General features: G+C 36.4%; 1 protein-coding gene across 5 annotated transcripts in view; it reads right to left on the bottom strand.

The window, feature by feature from the left end:
• BTAF1 (B-TFIID TATA-box binding protein associated factor 1) overlaps window positions 1–16,398 on the bottom strand; it is a 111,140-nt gene that overhangs the window by 25,888 nt on the left and 68,854 nt on the right. For 4 of the 5 annotated variants that reach the window (XR_010412517.1, XR_010412518.1, XM_045878414.2 and 1 more), the window contains 10 exons: window positions 15,343–15,533; window positions 13,022–13,175; window positions 12,832–12,941; window positions 11,145–11,346; window positions 9,884–10,032; window positions 4,625–4,777; window positions 4,277–4,398; window positions 4,014–4,181; window positions 2,078–2,155; window positions 1,808–1,937 (listed from right to left, as the gene is read on the bottom strand). Coding sequence is in view for 3 of the 5 variants with exons in the window: in XM_045878414.2 (XP_045734370.1) it covers window positions 1,808–1,937; window positions 2,078–2,155; window positions 4,014–4,181; window positions 4,277–4,398; window positions 4,625–4,777; window positions 9,884–10,032; window positions 11,145–11,346; window positions 12,832–12,941; window positions 13,022–13,175; window positions 15,343–15,533 (1,457 nt within the window). In the remaining 2 variants the exon portion in view is untranslated. The remainder of the gene's footprint in view (window positions 1–1,807; window positions 1,938–2,077; window positions 2,156–4,013; window positions 4,182–4,276; window positions 4,399–4,624; window positions 4,778–9,883; window positions 10,033–11,144; window positions 11,347–12,831; window positions 12,942–13,021; window positions 13,176–15,342; window positions 15,534–16,398) is intronic. The other variant, XM_064595019.1, reaches the window with a different exon arrangement.

The following is a 16,398-nucleotide window of genomic DNA, read 5'->3' as shown; positions in this document are numbered from 1 at the left end:
TACTGGTGGCATCTATCAAGTAATAAACAGAAGAGCAGGAAGATGAGTATGTTTCTGATTCTTTTATCTTTGACACTAAAATTAATAGCAAGATTTAAAGAACTTGGTCAACATCACTATTTCTTAAGGAAAACCTAGAAGAGTTTCATTATAGGTCAAGTCTATCCAGTATTCAAGGGTCATGACGAACAGGCACAGGTTCTTTCCAATTCTACTGTTGAAGTTTCATTTTTAAAAAAGGAAGAAAGAAAAAAAAAATCAGCATTTTTTCATTTTAGATGCATTCCCAGTATGTGTGGATCCTAAGGTACCATCCCACCCCCTTATGCCCTTCCAGAAGCCCTCTTCATCCTGCTGGGGCTCTGGTTCATCGTGGGTTGTCTTCCCCTTCTAATCCCACTTAGGCTCTGCCTCCTAACTCTGGGCTACCATGGGTCTTCAGTGCAGAAACCCTTATAAACTTCAGAGCTAAAATGTTCAAGTGGGGAAGGGAGAAACAAAAGAGGGCCTGTAAGCAAACAAAAAAACCCACAAACTTGTTGTGAAAGTAATATTGTGAACAAAAAGCGTTCACTTAATGAACAAAACCCTAACATAATAATCAGTCCACCACCAAAAATAAATTTAAAAGAAAAGTAACAGAGATGTAAATAAAGAACTGTCAAATTTTTTTAGCATCAAAAGGAATCTTAGAGGTCACTTGGTGTTCACCCTTCCACTCTTTGGAGAATGATGAAGGGTATCTTCCCATTAGAGCTGGCTATCCAACCTAGATGTGAACATTTGCAACCAATTCCTCCAGAAGATAACAGAACCTCTCAAATGTATCAGAATATTTCTATAAATTTACCCATCTCCTTCCTTTTCCAACACAAGCTTCTGTAATCTCTTCCAATTCCCTCTTAACCCCAGGTATTCACACCTCTACTATATGATGATTCCCCTCTGAACCAGCTCTAGCTTTTCAATGTTAAATCAGACTGCGGTGTACATCCACAGAAGGAGAATGGCCAGTGTGGAATAAAGTCTGATTAGTCTCCCATACTTTGGACACAAGCCTTCTATTTACATAGCCTAAAATCACATTTTATTATTATTTTATTTTATTTTAATTCCAGAATAGTTAACATACAGTATTGTATTAGTTTCAGGTATACAATATAGTGATTCAACAATTCCATACATCACCCAGTGCTCTTCATACTGCCTTTTTGTTTTGTTTTTTTAAGATTTATTTATTTTAGGGGCACCTGGTGGCTCAGTCAGTTAAGCGTCTGCCTTCGGCTCAGGTCATGATCTCAGGGTCCTGGGATAGCACCCCACATTGGGCTCCCTGCTCAGTGGGGTGTCTGCTTCTCCCTTTCCCCCTTGCCCCTTCCCCCTGCTTGTGCTCTATCAAATAAATAAATAAAATCTTTAAAAGATTTGAGAGAGAGAGAGAGAGCACAAGCTTGGTGGGGAGGGGCAAAGGGAGAGAGAGTCTCAAGCGGGCTCCACGCTGAGCAGGAGCTCAATCTCATGACCCTGAGACCATGACCCGAACTGAAACCAGGAGTTGGGACACTTAACCAACTGTGCCACCCAGGTATCCCTTCATATTGTTTTTTTTTAAAACCCGGTTTGCTCAGATACTGTTACATACCAAATGAACCATTATAAAACACAATTACTGGAAATTATCATTCCTATAAACTTAAAAAAAAAAAGAAAAATACTTCTTTAATTCACGGCCAAATGTCAAGCCTTCTTTCCACATGGCAAATATATAAAGAGAGAGAGAGAGAGAGAGAGAACAGTTAATAATTACCTGGATTGGTGTTCCGGAAAGAATAATCCTATAATTAGCAGTCAGTTGTTTTACTGCTTTTGACAATTTTGTTTTTCCATTTTTGATGACATGGCCTTCATCAAGAATACAGTAGTTAAATTTAATATTTCTAAGGGAGAATAAGCAAAAAAATTTAGCATCTTTTAGTATATGGCAAGAACTATATGAAGAGTCTTTCAGGCAGGAAAATATTAACTCTCTTCAAATTTGATACTAAGTTTTTCTTAAGAAAAAAATTTTAATTCTTACCTAAAGAAATCTATGTCATTCCTCACAACATCATATGAAGCCACTATCAGATTGTGCCTTTTTACTTGATGCTGTAACCTGTATTTAAAAAGAAGTAACATTACGAAGCAAGGAACCTGCAACGTCTGTAATATAATTTCAAGGGGGATGCTACCACTACCATCTTACAAGGTGTTTTCAATGTGCCTACTAAACCCAACTTTCCTTTCTGCTTACTCTACATCCATGACCCTGCCACTTGAAGACCATTCTTCTTTTGACTTGGCCTTGTTAGCCTAACTCAGTCTGACTAGAAAAGAGATGGGTACCTGATTCAAACTGGTGGACAATTTGCTAACACCTCTTCCTTAAAGGCACTATTCCTTCCAAACTTCATGTTGTGCTGGGGGGTGAGAAGGAGCCACAAATGCCCATAATCACCAAAGATATGAAGCAATGAATCAGGCTGAGCCATTCACAATATTTTATCCCCTGACCACAAAGACTGGTTTGGTAGCATGACCCAAACAGGCCAGTCAGTCATTTCCAGTATTGATATAATCATGAGGAAAGAAGGAAGATCTCTGTTTACTCCAGTTGCCAAGCTAAGAGAATGTGGCTCTAAGACTGTCTGTGGTCATCTTTTATTTATTTATTTATTTATTTATTTTTAAAGTAGGCTCCATATTGGAGCCCAACACAGGGCTTGAACTCATGACCTGAAGATCGAGACCTGAGCTGAGATCAAGAGTCGGACACTCAACCTACTGAGCCACCCAGGTGCTCCCATCTATGATCATCTTATCCACCAATTGCAGAGACCAATAAAACAAGCTATGTATGGGGAGGAAGAACAAATGAGAGCCACCTAGATGTACCTGAAGCAAGAATTCACCCCTGAAATTCTCAATTTAGTGAATTAATGAATTTCTTGTTTGCTTAAGCTAGTTTGAGTTTCTGTACTTTTAAATGAATAAATTCTGACACTAAATTCTTTTAAGAGTGCAAGCTGTTGACTTGCCTGTATTCAAATCCTCACTCTGCCCATTTAATTAGCTGTATGACCTTGGACCCAGGCCCCATGTCTTAGACTCTTATCTGCAAACTGGGAACAAAAATAATAACCATACCTCATACGGTGATTGTGCAAATACATAATACACAATTTTACATAAATGTGAAACTACTAAGAATAATGCCTGGCTAATAAATGCTCAGCATATGTTAGCTATTACATATACAGAGGGGGAGCAAATCTATGGACTAATCAGCAACCTAAGACTCTCCATGCTTTAAAAGATGAACTGAAATCAATGAAATTCTGCTCTTCAAAATTTGTATTTAGAACATAAAGGATGTACTAGTTTAAGAGAAAAAGGATAAAGCTAATAGAATTCTAGCAGTGCTATGGTATCAGGGCAGCCAGAGCAGCCACTTCAAAGCAAAAGCATTCTGGGGATTAGAGGGCTCTTAGAGAAAGATATGCTATGATCACAAGGTTCTCAAGAAGGGCACAGAGAATGGCTTTGGTTGCTAGGTCAAATACTTGGAAAACCCAAATGGCTGAAGTCCTTAAACGTTCATGAGTCTCACTGGTTATATCTTTATAATGTATATTCATCTTTTTTTTTTAATTTTTTTTATTTTTAAAGATTTTATTTATTTATTTGAGACAGAGAGAATGAGAGAGAGAGAGCACATGAGAGGGGGGAGGGCCAGAGGGAGAAGCAGGCACCCCGCCGAGCAGGGAGCCCGATGCGGGACTCGATCCAGGGACTCCAGGATCATGACCTGAGCCAAAGGCAGTCGCCCAACCAACTGAGCCACCCAGGCACCCTCATCTTTCTTAAATAAGAAAGTTTCTGACAACCAAAAAAACTAGAGTTTATTTTTAATAAATTTTCTCCTAAAGTTCTTAAAGCAAAAGATTAAACATTTTTTGCTGTATAGTTCTTACCTTATTCTTTCAGTAGGAGGTCCAGTATAGTGTAATGGATTGAGATATTCTTTGGAGCAAAATTTACCTACTTCATCCACCCAGTGACCTGTTAATGTTGGCGGACAAACCACCAAGGATGGAAGTGGCATACATTCTGCCAATTTTGATCTTGCATATTCTTGGGCCCTAAATTTACAGCAATAAAACACAATGCATTAACTGGCTTGTTTACATTTCTTAGCATCTGAAAGCTCTTTCTAACAAATAATATTTTAAATTACCTATGACAATGATCTCCTGCTAGAATGCAGATGGACTGTAAAGTTTTTCCTAAACCCATGTCATCACACAGAATTCCATGAAGTTTATACTTATTAAGAAATGCTAACCAGTTCACACCATCCTGAAAGGTTGGGAGAAAGAGGAAAATTAGAAATGTGAACAGATCATAAAAATTTTTTTCTTGTAAAACATGTATGCACAGATCAAAAATCTTTATTTTTATAGGCAAAAGAGAAATAAATGGGTATAAACACTAAACACAAGCTTTTATTAAGTCAATTTTAAAAACTCTTCAAAGTACATTGAAAGGAATAATCTCTATTTATAAGATAAGTATAAAACTTTACCTGCTGATATTTTCTGAGTTCAGCATTGATTGGTACTGGTATTTTGTAATTTTCTAATTTTTTCCCATCTAATAATTGCTCCAAAAAGTGTCGCTCCTTGGCTTTCAATTGGATTAGTTCTTCTGACATATTTGGAGGGTCTGGAATGCCTGCCTGAAGTGATTTTTTTTAAAGGGTATTAAAACTATTTACCACAGTTAATTTTTTCATACTCAGATTATGAATAATTTCAAATCTTATCAAAATATAATAGAGAAAAAATAATTCAAAAATAGTAATAAATAAAAGTAATAAGTAATATATTTTTTAAAGATTTTATTTGAGGGAAAGAACATGTGAGCGAGCACACAAGCAGGGGTGGTGGGGGCAGAGGAACTGTGCCCCAATAATAAATAATAAAAAATTTTAAAGACTGGACAATAAATAGTTTAAATTTGACAGGTATTAAAAGTGCCATGGGACTACTAAATAAACACATTTGAGGTATTTCAAAGAACACAGTTACAACTTTCTTCCCCATACCAGGCATTACTTGATAAAGAGGCAGCATAACTTATTTTAAATACAATGCTGTTACTGGAGCTTCTCAATTTTAGTGTTATGATGCCCCAGGGTACTGGCTCTCAAGATGTACTCTGCAGACTCCTCAGGATCCCCAAGACTTTTTCAAAGAATCACTGAGGTCAAAACTACTTCATAATAAAAGAAATAAAAGAAAGACATTGTTTACTTTTTTTCACTGTGTTGACATTTACACCGATGCTGCAAAAGTAATGGTGGGCAAAACTGCTTATGTCTCAGAAAGAATCAAGGCAACAGCATTAAACGTACCAGCAGTCACTGTGTTACAGCCATGCACCAGCATTTTTTTTTAAAAAGCCAGTTTCACTTAAGAATGTCCTTAAAGCAGTAAAAGTAATTTTATTAGACCTCAACCCTTGAATGCACATCTTTTTAACATTCTGTGCAACAAAATGCGAAGTTCACATAAAGCACTTTTGCTGCTTATCAAAATACAATATGCTGAGGAAAAGCACTTGTAAGACTGTTTAAATTGTGATCTGACTGAGCCATTTTTCATAGACAATTTTACTTGAATGGACTGACAAACTGTAGTTATTCTGACTTGGCTACTTGGCCAACATTTTTCTCAAAATAAATCTGTCACTTCAAGGAAAACAACTGACATAACTTGTCAGTCATAAAATTCAATCTTCCAAAAGAAACAGCATTGTGAGCTTGAACGTAAGTATAAGCGTCCCAATATTTAAAAAGAATTTCTGTTGGTGATATTATCTGATTTTTTGCTATTTTATGACGAAATATATCAACTTTAAAAGACTGACATAACTCAGTGAACCAGTATTTTCCAAATGACCAATACTTATGTTAAAAAAAACATGTATGGGTAAAAGATCTACTGGAAAGTGAAAGATAAACCAATAAATTTTAACGTAGAGAGATTTTACATTCATTGATAGGACTTTAGATTCCACACTGCACATAAATTTAATAAGCTTTCTCCTTTTGAGTTTTGGTGTGCTATCAGATAAAAGAATATCCACAATTATTTGAAAAGGCTACTCACTTTTCCAACTACTTATCCCTGAGGCTTGACTATACCCTCAACCCAAGAAATATTTTGCAACAGAGTGAATGCCCAAGCAAATACAAGAATCAAGCTATCTATAATTAGGCCAGGCATAAAAGAGATATGCAAAAATGTCAAACAATATCACTCTTCTCACTAACTTATTTTTGTTTTAGAAAAAAGTTATTTTTCATTTAAAAATGTTACTGATGGTAACATCTAATGGGTTTATTAAATGAATTAATTTTTTATTTTTACATTCCTCAGTTTTAATTTCTATTATAGAAAATATGATAAAAGCTCTTTGGGGTCTTCAATTTTTAAGAATGTAATGAGATCCTCAGACCAAAAAGTTTGAGTCCTACTGCCCTGTGGTGTCTCTAAAGTTAAGAGATGTAAAATTCTGGGGGGGGTGGGGGGAGAAAGAAATGTAAAATTCTGCAAACAGAATTTCAATTAAAGTCAATTAAAATATATATTCCAGTTTAAGTTACTTGAAATCATTTTAATCCCTCTTTTAAGGCTTATTTTAAAACTTTGTTAAGGCAGGTCCAAATAAAGATTTTGCCAAGGGCTAATTTGATCCCACTACACAGGCAATATACTTCTAAGGACTGTAGTTAATACTCTAAATGGTGGAAGGTCTTCTGATTCAGCTTGGTGGAAACACAAACTACTCCTGGCCCTTTATGAGCCACCTATGCCTTTCAATCATCCTTTCTCCTAGTCTCAAACATAAATATGCCCAGATGAATACTCAGCCCTGGTGCGGACTTCTGGAGTTTCTTTTTCGTGCAGCTACTACTTCTTGGGTCATCTGCCTTGCAAATTCTAGCCATCTTGTCCTACCTACACTCTGAACTCATGACCATTCAACTTGGTGAGGCTGTGAGGCTCTGTTTAGGTTTCACTTCCCTATCTTATGGCCTGGAAACTCACTCCAGGCAGCAAGCTAGGACACTTCATTTGTTTCTCTTCTCTCATGAATCACTATTCTGTGTTGCCTGTTGTTTAATACCTGAATACCACTGTTTGATTTATTGTACTCTTCTAGTTAAGATGGGAAGATAAATTTGGTTGTTCTTTTTTCTTTTGAAGATCTTATTTTTAAGTAATCTGTACACCCAACGTGGGACTTGAACTTACAACCCTGAGATCAAGAGTTGTATGCTCTACCAACTGAGCCCATCAGGTGCCCCGGTCCCTGTGTTTCTATCATAGCCAAAAGTAAACTACAGATCATGTTCTTGTAATTTTGACATCAAAGAGAATTTTACTAATCTTTTAATCTCTAAAGGTCAAAGTCTCTTTACTTTGCCAATCTGTTTATCAAATATTGTTAGTCTCTCCTTTAAAAAAAAAGACGCCAGTGCCTGGCTGGCTCAGTTGGAGGAACGTGCGACTCTTGATCTCAGAGTTTTAAGTTCGAGCCCCATGATGGGTGTGGAGATTACTTAAAAGCAAAATCTAAAAAAGACTTTATCACCTCACAGTGGATTGGGCTCTGTTTTGGGATACTTCCACTTTAATCCATAAACAGCTATTAAACTGCTTTCAGCTGTTAGATTAATTTTCCTAAAATACTGTTTTCAGCATCTACTCTTTTGCTCAAAGAAATTTATTTATTTGAGAAAGAGAGAGAGAGAGAGAGAGAGCAAGCACAAGCAGGATGAAGGGCAGAGGGAGAAGCTCAGCAGGGAGCCCGTTACGGGGCTTGATCCTGGGACTCTGGAATCATGACCTGAGCCGAAGGCAGACGCTTAAGTGACTGAGCCACCCCAGGCGCCCATAGTCTAGTATTTTTTTTGTCATGGTAGTTATTTTAATACTTTTTATTGTGGAATAAACCATGTAGAGAAATATATAAATAAATGTACAATTTTATAAAACAACTTTATAACCATTACCAGATCAATAAAAACAGCCCTGCCATAATCCTATAAGATCCCATATGCTCGGGCGCCTGGGTGGCTCAGTTGGTTAGGTGACTGCCTTTGGCTCAGGTCATGATCCTGGAGTCCCTGGATCAAGTCCCACATCGGGCTCCCTGCTTGGCGGGGAGTCTGCTTCTCCCTCTGACCCTCCCCCCTCTCATGTGCTCTCTCTCTCATTCTTTCTCTCTCAAAAAACAAAACAAAACAAAACAAAACAAAAGATTCCATATGCTCCTTCTCAATGACAACCCATTCTCCTTTCCCCAAGAGGTAATCACTTTACCGACTTTCATGGCAACCTCTTTCTTACTTTTCTTTATGCCTTTGTCACCTAAGTATGCATCCCATCTACCTTTACCTATTTTTGAACTTCATAAAAATGGGAATCTTATGTTAAAGATTAATATTGTTGGGCGCCTGGGTGGCTCAGTCGTTAAGCGTCTGCCTTCGGCTCAGGTCATGATCCCAGGGTCCTGGGATCGAGTCCCACATCGGGCTCCCTGATCGGCGGGAAGCCTGCTTCTCCCTCTCCCACTCCCCCTGCTTGTGTTCCTGCTCTCACTGTCTCTCTCTGTCAAATAAATAAAATCTTTAAAAAAAAAATTAATATTGTTGTGTTTCTATTTTGTTCATTCTTTCGTAGTATCATCATCACCATTATCATCCAGTTAACATATCTACTCCACCAATGATGAACATTTGAGTGGTCTTAAGACTATTATAAATAACGCTATGATCAATATTCTTGAAGATATGTCTTGGTACATGTGTATGAATTTCTCTAGGCTATATATCCAGGGTGAATTTGCTGGGTTATTGGGATGGGAATCTTCAACTTCAGCAGACACAGCCAAACCTTTTTTTATAGAGGCTATCCAACTTATGCTCATACTTTATGGTAGGAATCTAAAATGTACAGTTACTTTGGAAAACAGTTTGGCAATTTCGCAAAAAGTTCAACGTCATATGACCCAGTTACTCCATTTCTAGATACCTGCTCAAAAGAAATAAAAGCATATATCCACACAGACTTATAAGTGCATGTTCATAGTAGCATTACTTGTAATAGTCAAAAGGTGATAATCCGAAAGTCCATCAACTGGTGAGTGGATAAACAAAACGTGGCACATCCATACAATGGAATACTATTTGGCCAAAAAACGGAAGTACTGATACATACTACAACATGGATGAACTGTATATCTACTTATTTCCTGAATTATAAAAATTCCATCAAAATATTTTAAGCAGTTTGGTGGCAGGGTCCTGGTCCTTCCCTTGCTTCAAGCCACTTCTATTTCCTGTACTGGCCACATATTTTATTTCCGGCCCATGAATATACTCCAAAATTCTCCAACCAACCTTCTAGTCTGCTTTCTCCATACTCCCACAGACACTTCATTTGCTTTTTACAGTTTCTTTTATCATCTCTCAAATTTACCTTTCATGTAAATGTCGGCACAGAATCTTTACCTAGATGTTACCAGGGATACTTAGGAACAATTCTGTTTCTAGAATAGCATCAATAAATGATCATTTTTTTAGGTACCATAGTTTACTTGAAACCCTATGTTAAAAACATAAATATATATATCCATTAAAATATAAAATTCCTAATGCTTGTAAACATATTCACAATGGTTTTTTAACCTGACATTGTTTTAAAAGAGTTACAATTATTACAGATGAAGTTATAGAAAACATTAAGTCTGTAAACCAAATATTTCAACTTACCTCAAGTGGCATGAGTCTAATTAGTGTTGCAAAGCACTGTGTAGCCATGAATCTTACACTGTCTGTCTGATCACTCATTCTTCCCAACACAGGCACAACTAAAAGGACAATATATGGAACAATACCAACATCCAGTTGTTCCATTACACCTGAGTAAGTTATTAAGGAAATTTTCAAACTTTTTTGAGGTAAATGTTTTCACAAACGGATATATCAAGACTTTAACTTCTAAAATGTTTCTCCATTTTCTCATCTATATCATGAGGGAATAGACTGTCTCTCAAGATCTATGATTCAATTGTAACAGCATTTGTGCACCGCTCCTCCTTTGTAAATATTATGTAATTTTCTCTTGATTAAGACCATAAAATTAGGTTTTTCACCTGAAAGAGGCTGGAGGAAGTGGTTTTTTTTTTTTTTGCCTCTGTTCTTTTTTTTTTTTTTATTCTTATGTTAATCCCCATACATTACATCATTAGTTTGGCTGGAGGAAGTTTTAATCAGGTTTTTCTCATAGAGAAATTCTTGCAAGTTGCTAGAATTCCAATACCAAAATAAAATGAGCTACATTGCAAGCAAGGGAGCACAATTCAATGTCACTCAAAGATTAATTCCAAATTTCCAACCAGGATCTTGACCATCATAAACTGGACAGAGCAGGGCCCAATAAGTTCAGTCCTCCTGCAATCTTCAGCATTTCTGAACCAGAGTTTCTACTGATTTGATCTCCATCCATATTTCTTGCTCTTAGAAATATCTTTCAGATACTTCGAGTTAAAGAATGTCAATGGATGCTGTACCCATAGTAAAAAGCTTGCCTGTATATTTATTTCTAGTTATTTATTACAGTTAGTCATTCTCCACCCACATAATGAACTTTGAAAACAGTATGTTTATAAAATACGGACTACATACACAGTGTCTGATTAGTATTAATACAACACTGATTATAAACCAATAATCAGTTACTAGAAATATATTTCATAAAGTACCTAAAATTATTTTGCCTATTAAAAAAGATCTCTTAAAATTAATAGTAATTCTTAAAACTCTGTATGAAAATTTTCAAAATAAAATGTAAATATATTTGTAATGTATTTATAATGTAATATAAAGATACTTCAAAATAAAATATAACAGAGTAGTTTTGTTTTTGGAACAAGACAGGTTATTTATGAACATTTAAATGAATTAATGAATTTTATTTTAGTCATCCTTAAATAAAATAATTTCTAAAGTTTGTAAAAAGAAGAAAGGATACATGCAAGTGCTTCAATTGCACCCTCTTGTTTGATATTGTCATCAATTGCTCCCAGCCATGGAAGAACCTTCTCCAAAAAAATATTCATTGTTTCCATGGTAGCTATTTTGCTCATGACGCCTACACAACGAGCAGCCATGTGCCTCACTGCAGTGCTGGGATACTGAAGGCACATATAAAGATGAGGCAAATGCTGTACCAACTAAAAACAAAAAGTTCAAGACAATCAGAATATTCATTAGGGGACCTACTGTGTAAAATATAACTATTATAACCCATACTGAGAGGTTCTTGATATTCTAAATGACTCTAAATCCAAGAATATCTCTAATCACTTCAAACATTATTGTCAAAACATCCTCAATAAAAAATTAATCTAAATCCAAACTAAGGTACTGAAACTCTTTTTAAAATAAAAGGTGCGTAACTTCTCCTCTGTTCCTTTTAAGGCATCAGGGTGCACATTAAAAGGTACCTGTAAGATTTTCCTGAGGTTGGAGAAATGACACCACACATCACCAGTCCCCTCCCAGTTTGGTAGCTCCGGCTTAGGTTTAGGTACATATGTTTTTGTTTTTGGGTTTTTTTTCCAAGTAAGCTATATGCCCAATGTGGGGCTTGAATTCACGACCCCAAGATCAAGAGTCACATGCTCTACTAAATGAGCCAGGCTGGCACCCCTAAATACATACTTTTTATTCACTGGGTTGAGTGATCCTGATCTTGTTCCAGGCACCATCCTTTGGTAAGTATCTCCCACTTTAACCTCCTGGCTTACCATAGGCATTATGATCACAAGGGCATGATATATCTCATTAATAAATGCCTGCTGCATGGAATACCAGGATTAACCTTAATGAGAGTCAGGTACATGCTGAATAGACTACCCTTGGAGCTAAGATGAATGTTAAGCTGATCATAGAAGGGTGAGAGCATACAGATGGATTCTGCCCTTCTCTACTAATGATAAATCAGCGAAATTTAACAAGTAAAAAGATAAAACTTCATTAATATATATAAACAGAAAAGGTTCTTCTCTTTCTCCTAGATTCACCCTTTTCTGTTAGATATCAATACGGAATTGGAGCTAGCACATGTAACAGCGCTGTAAATTGCAGAGTTCCTACTGTAGTTATATGGAAAGAATACTGCTTTCTTCTATGGAAAAACCAGACATTTAATTCTCTAGTCTATTCTACTCCTCCCTCTGTCACAATTTTTTTTTGGAAATTAGTTAATAGTAAAAAAACACAAATCAGTGTTCTTTCTTTGCCACTAACTAGCTTCATCTCAGGCAGGTAACTTCCTCTACCTTTACACCTACCTTAGGAAAAAGTTTTATTAACTGTGCTCTTCCTTTCTTGGAGCTGTATTACTAAATATGGCATAAATTAATAGGGCTGTAACTTTCTTTCCGTTTATACCTGGCTTCTGTGTCATCAGAGCCCTGTCCCCACTGCTCCATATTCTAAGCTCCCAAAGTGAGTTTTCTAACATTCATGCACCAAATTCTGCCTCAAAGCCCCCAAGAAATGTGCTGTCAATAAAGAAGGAATCTAGTTATACCACATAAAAGAAAATGCAATTACTAGGGATGACATCAAAGTTACACATTTTAAGCCTTAAGACTTTTTAATAAAACCACTTGTTTTATTAGAAGAAAACTACACCTGCATTAGTTAGTTACCAAGGGATGAAGCTCAGAATCCATTGAGGCTGCTGCTGTTTCAAAAACTTGCAGAGAATTCACCAATTCTTGGGCAGGACCATCTCCTTTTTCCAAGAGGGACTTTCCATCTATTAGAATATATTGATTTAAGTGTGTATCACCTTGCAAATAATTTTTCAAAGTCCAACTCAGAAAACTATGTACACACCAAAATTATTTATGTCGATTGTATTCCTCAATGGACCAACCATAGCATCCCAGAGATGTGGCAACTTCACTGCCATTTCACCACCAAAATGCTTCACTATAGTCGTCAAGGCAAATTCAGCTCCTCTTCGCTGTACCAGATAAGGTTTCTGGGCCTAAAATCAAATGTTAGTTGATAAAGGAGAGTTTTTAAAAAAGTATAATGGATTTGAAATTTTATCAAGAGAATTTAAAAGTCACCATCTAAGAATTCATGGTGTTACCATTAACCAATTAAGCAACTATAAACATTTTTATCACTATAAATGTCTTTTAATAATTAAATTTACATGGGCATAAAACCCCAAACTAGATTTTTCCAGCCAAAGTAAAATACTTCTTTGGAGCTGAAAAATAAGGAAAAGAAGAATATGCAGTTTCTAGAGATAGTCCTAAGTGACGATTTTTTCCCTTCTCCCTGCCCCAAAGAAACCTACCAGCCAGGGAGAAGATAAGGAGATAAAATGATCTGTCCTTTTATTTATATTCACTTAAAGGATACAATAAAAACATCTGTATAATCACAAGATTAATAACCTCTGATTTGGCAATAATTTCATTATAATACAAAAAAACTGTCCCTCCAGAAAGAGGCACATGTTTTTACAATTACTTTTTAAGTAAAGGAAGAACTATGTAAACCATAGAGATATAAATACCAAAATCACAGTAAATTTTTTATTAAAACTATTATGGGAAGAATAGAATCAGTGAAAAAAACATTCATTCACAGAATTTTTTTTTTTTTTAAAGATTTTATTTATTTATTTGACAGAGAGAGACACAGCGAGAGAGGGAACACAAGCAGGGGGAATGGGAGAGGGAGAAGCAGGCTTCCCGCGGAGCAGGGAGCCCGATGTGGGGCTTGATCCCAAGACCCCGGGATCACGACCTGAGCTGAAGGCAGACGCCCAATGATCGAGCCACCCGGGCGCCCCCATTCACAGAATATTTTAAAAGAAATACAGGTAAGAAGGTAAAATTTTTATTTAAAAAAGAAACTTAAAAAATATATTTTACAGAAATCTATCAGACACATGTCTTTTAGCATTGATAGTTTATTGCTGAATTCAGGTAAATTTCTATGTCATGCCAACCAAAGGAGCTACCTAGAGCATCATTCCACCGTTAATACTGTGACTATAAACATCTCAAAAAACATTTTTTTAATTGTCCTTAAAGAAGACTGTACTGTAGACAAGTACACCAATGAAACAGAAAAGAAAGCCCAAATACATACTCACATATATGAAGCATGATATATAACAGAAGTGCCATTATAAATCAGAGAGGAAAGGATTCAATAGTGGGATAACTGGCTGTTCATATGGAAAAATAAATTTAGATCCCCACCTCATATCACACATTTAATAAATTCCAGGCTGACTAAAAGTCAAGCAGGTGATAATTATTTGACACTTATAAATTAAGTATCAAGAGGGGCACCTGAGTGGCTCAGTCGGTTGGGTGTCTGCCTTCCGCTTAGGTCACGATCCTGGAGTCCTGGGATCGGCCCCCCATTGGGCTCCCTGCTCAGTGGAGAGCCTGCTTCTTCCTCTACCTGCTGCTCCCCCTGTTTGTGCTCTCTCTCTCTCTCACTCTACCTCAAATAAATAAAATCTTAAAAAAAAAAAAAAAATTAAGTATCACCAGAAATTTGAAGAAGTTTACAGTTTTTCTGGATCATGTTGTGGGGGTACTACAAAAGGTTAATTCCAGTTCTATCACTTAAAAATATAAAAATGTAGTAACGGAGGCTTGGGGCGCCTGGGTGGTTCAGTTGTTAAGTGTCTGTCTTCGGCTCAGGTCATGATCCCAGCGTCCGGGGACTGAGCCCCGCATCAGGCTCCCTGCTCGGTGGGAATCTGCCTCTCCCTCTCCCGTTCCCCCCTGCTTGTGTTCCTGCTCTCGCTATCTCTCTGTGTCAAATAAATAAAATTTTAAAATAAATTTAAAAAAATGAAATAAAATAAAATAATGGAGGCTCATATGACAATTTAGCTCTCAATCTGTAAGGTATCTGTTTAAAAATCAGAGTAGTCAGGGCGCCTGGGTGGCTCAGTTGGTTGAGCGACTGCCTTCGGCTCAGGTCATGATCCCAGGGTCCTGGGATCGAGTCCCGCATCGGGCTCCCGGCTCGGCGGGAGGCCTGCTTCTCCCTCTCCCACTCCCCCTGCTTGTGTTCCTGCTCTCGCTGTCTCTGTCAAATAAATAAATAAAATCTTAAAAAAAAAAAAAAAAAAAAAATCAGAGTAGTCAGAAAAACCCAAAACAACTGTTTACCTCATCAAGTTCAACAAGGATATTTCCACTACTTCCTGCAGGAAGATCTGCTATTTGAGCTTTTACTGCTTTAGGGGTAGGACCTCGCCTACTTGTGATAGCAAAAGCAGCTTTCTGATGCCTGTAGAGTGTAATTATACCTCTGTGTTTGGTGACTGTATGGTGCATCCCATCTTTTTCGGAGTTGGATCCTAAAAGGAAAAAAGTTAAATAACTTTTTAGCATAATATAGGTGACCAAATGCTTCCTGCTCCAAAACAAATACAACATATTTTTAAAACTATGTCTTTAAGCTTCAATTTTTATAAGCCAATGACATTTTCTTTAGCCAATGAAATGGTAATAAAACAGTCAATAATTTACAACATTAAGTTAAATGTTTTGATATTTGCATAGGACCATACTTATTATAAAATTGTAGAATCATGTTAACAAGAAATATGACATGCAAGAATGATTCTGAAGCTTCAAAGTATATATTTTTAAAAAATGAATGACTGCTTCTAGGCATAAAAAGAAACAAAAACTTGCAAGCAAGTTCTAAAAGAAATGTCCACAGTCACCATAAATTCAGAAACATCAACCACTGCAAAATGTTACCGGCTCAAATAACATTAGGGGTTGGCAGGGGGAAGGAAGAGAGGCTGTTAGCCTATTATAGTATTTTTTTTTAATGTTTTTCATTATGTTATGTTAATCACCATACATTACATCATTAGTTTTTGACCCTATTATAGTTTTAAGATAAGAATATTCAAAATGCCACTTTCTCTTTCAGTTTGTTCACATTTTTTTAAGACCTATACTGTGCCAAAGTTGTAAATTTATTGCATTTTGAATAATCTGCTTTTCCAAAATCTTATAAACAAACAAAAAAAATCATATAGGACTAAGGCATGTAAAGAAACATTGGTCCTTGATACTAGCCTGCAGAGAGCAATTCTTATTTTCCAGATGAAATCAGAATGGCTACGCATTATTTGCTAAAGGCGAGTTCACTTATAAGACATGCACTAAATTAGAGAAACCAGAGTTTTATAGGAAGAATTTTTATTC

Source organism: Mirounga angustirostris, unplaced genomic scaffold (genome assembly GCF_029215605.1).
Source record: "Mirounga angustirostris isolate CCGP_5_RB_7025 unplaced genomic scaffold, mMirAng1.0.hap1 SCAF_6, whole genome shotgun sequence".
Classification (NCBI taxonomy): Eukaryota; Metazoa; Chordata; class Mammalia; order Carnivora; family Phocidae; genus Mirounga; species Mirounga angustirostris.
The sequence above is the reverse complement of the archived record's forward strand: the minus strand, read 5'-3'. Positions and strand labels throughout refer to the sequence as shown.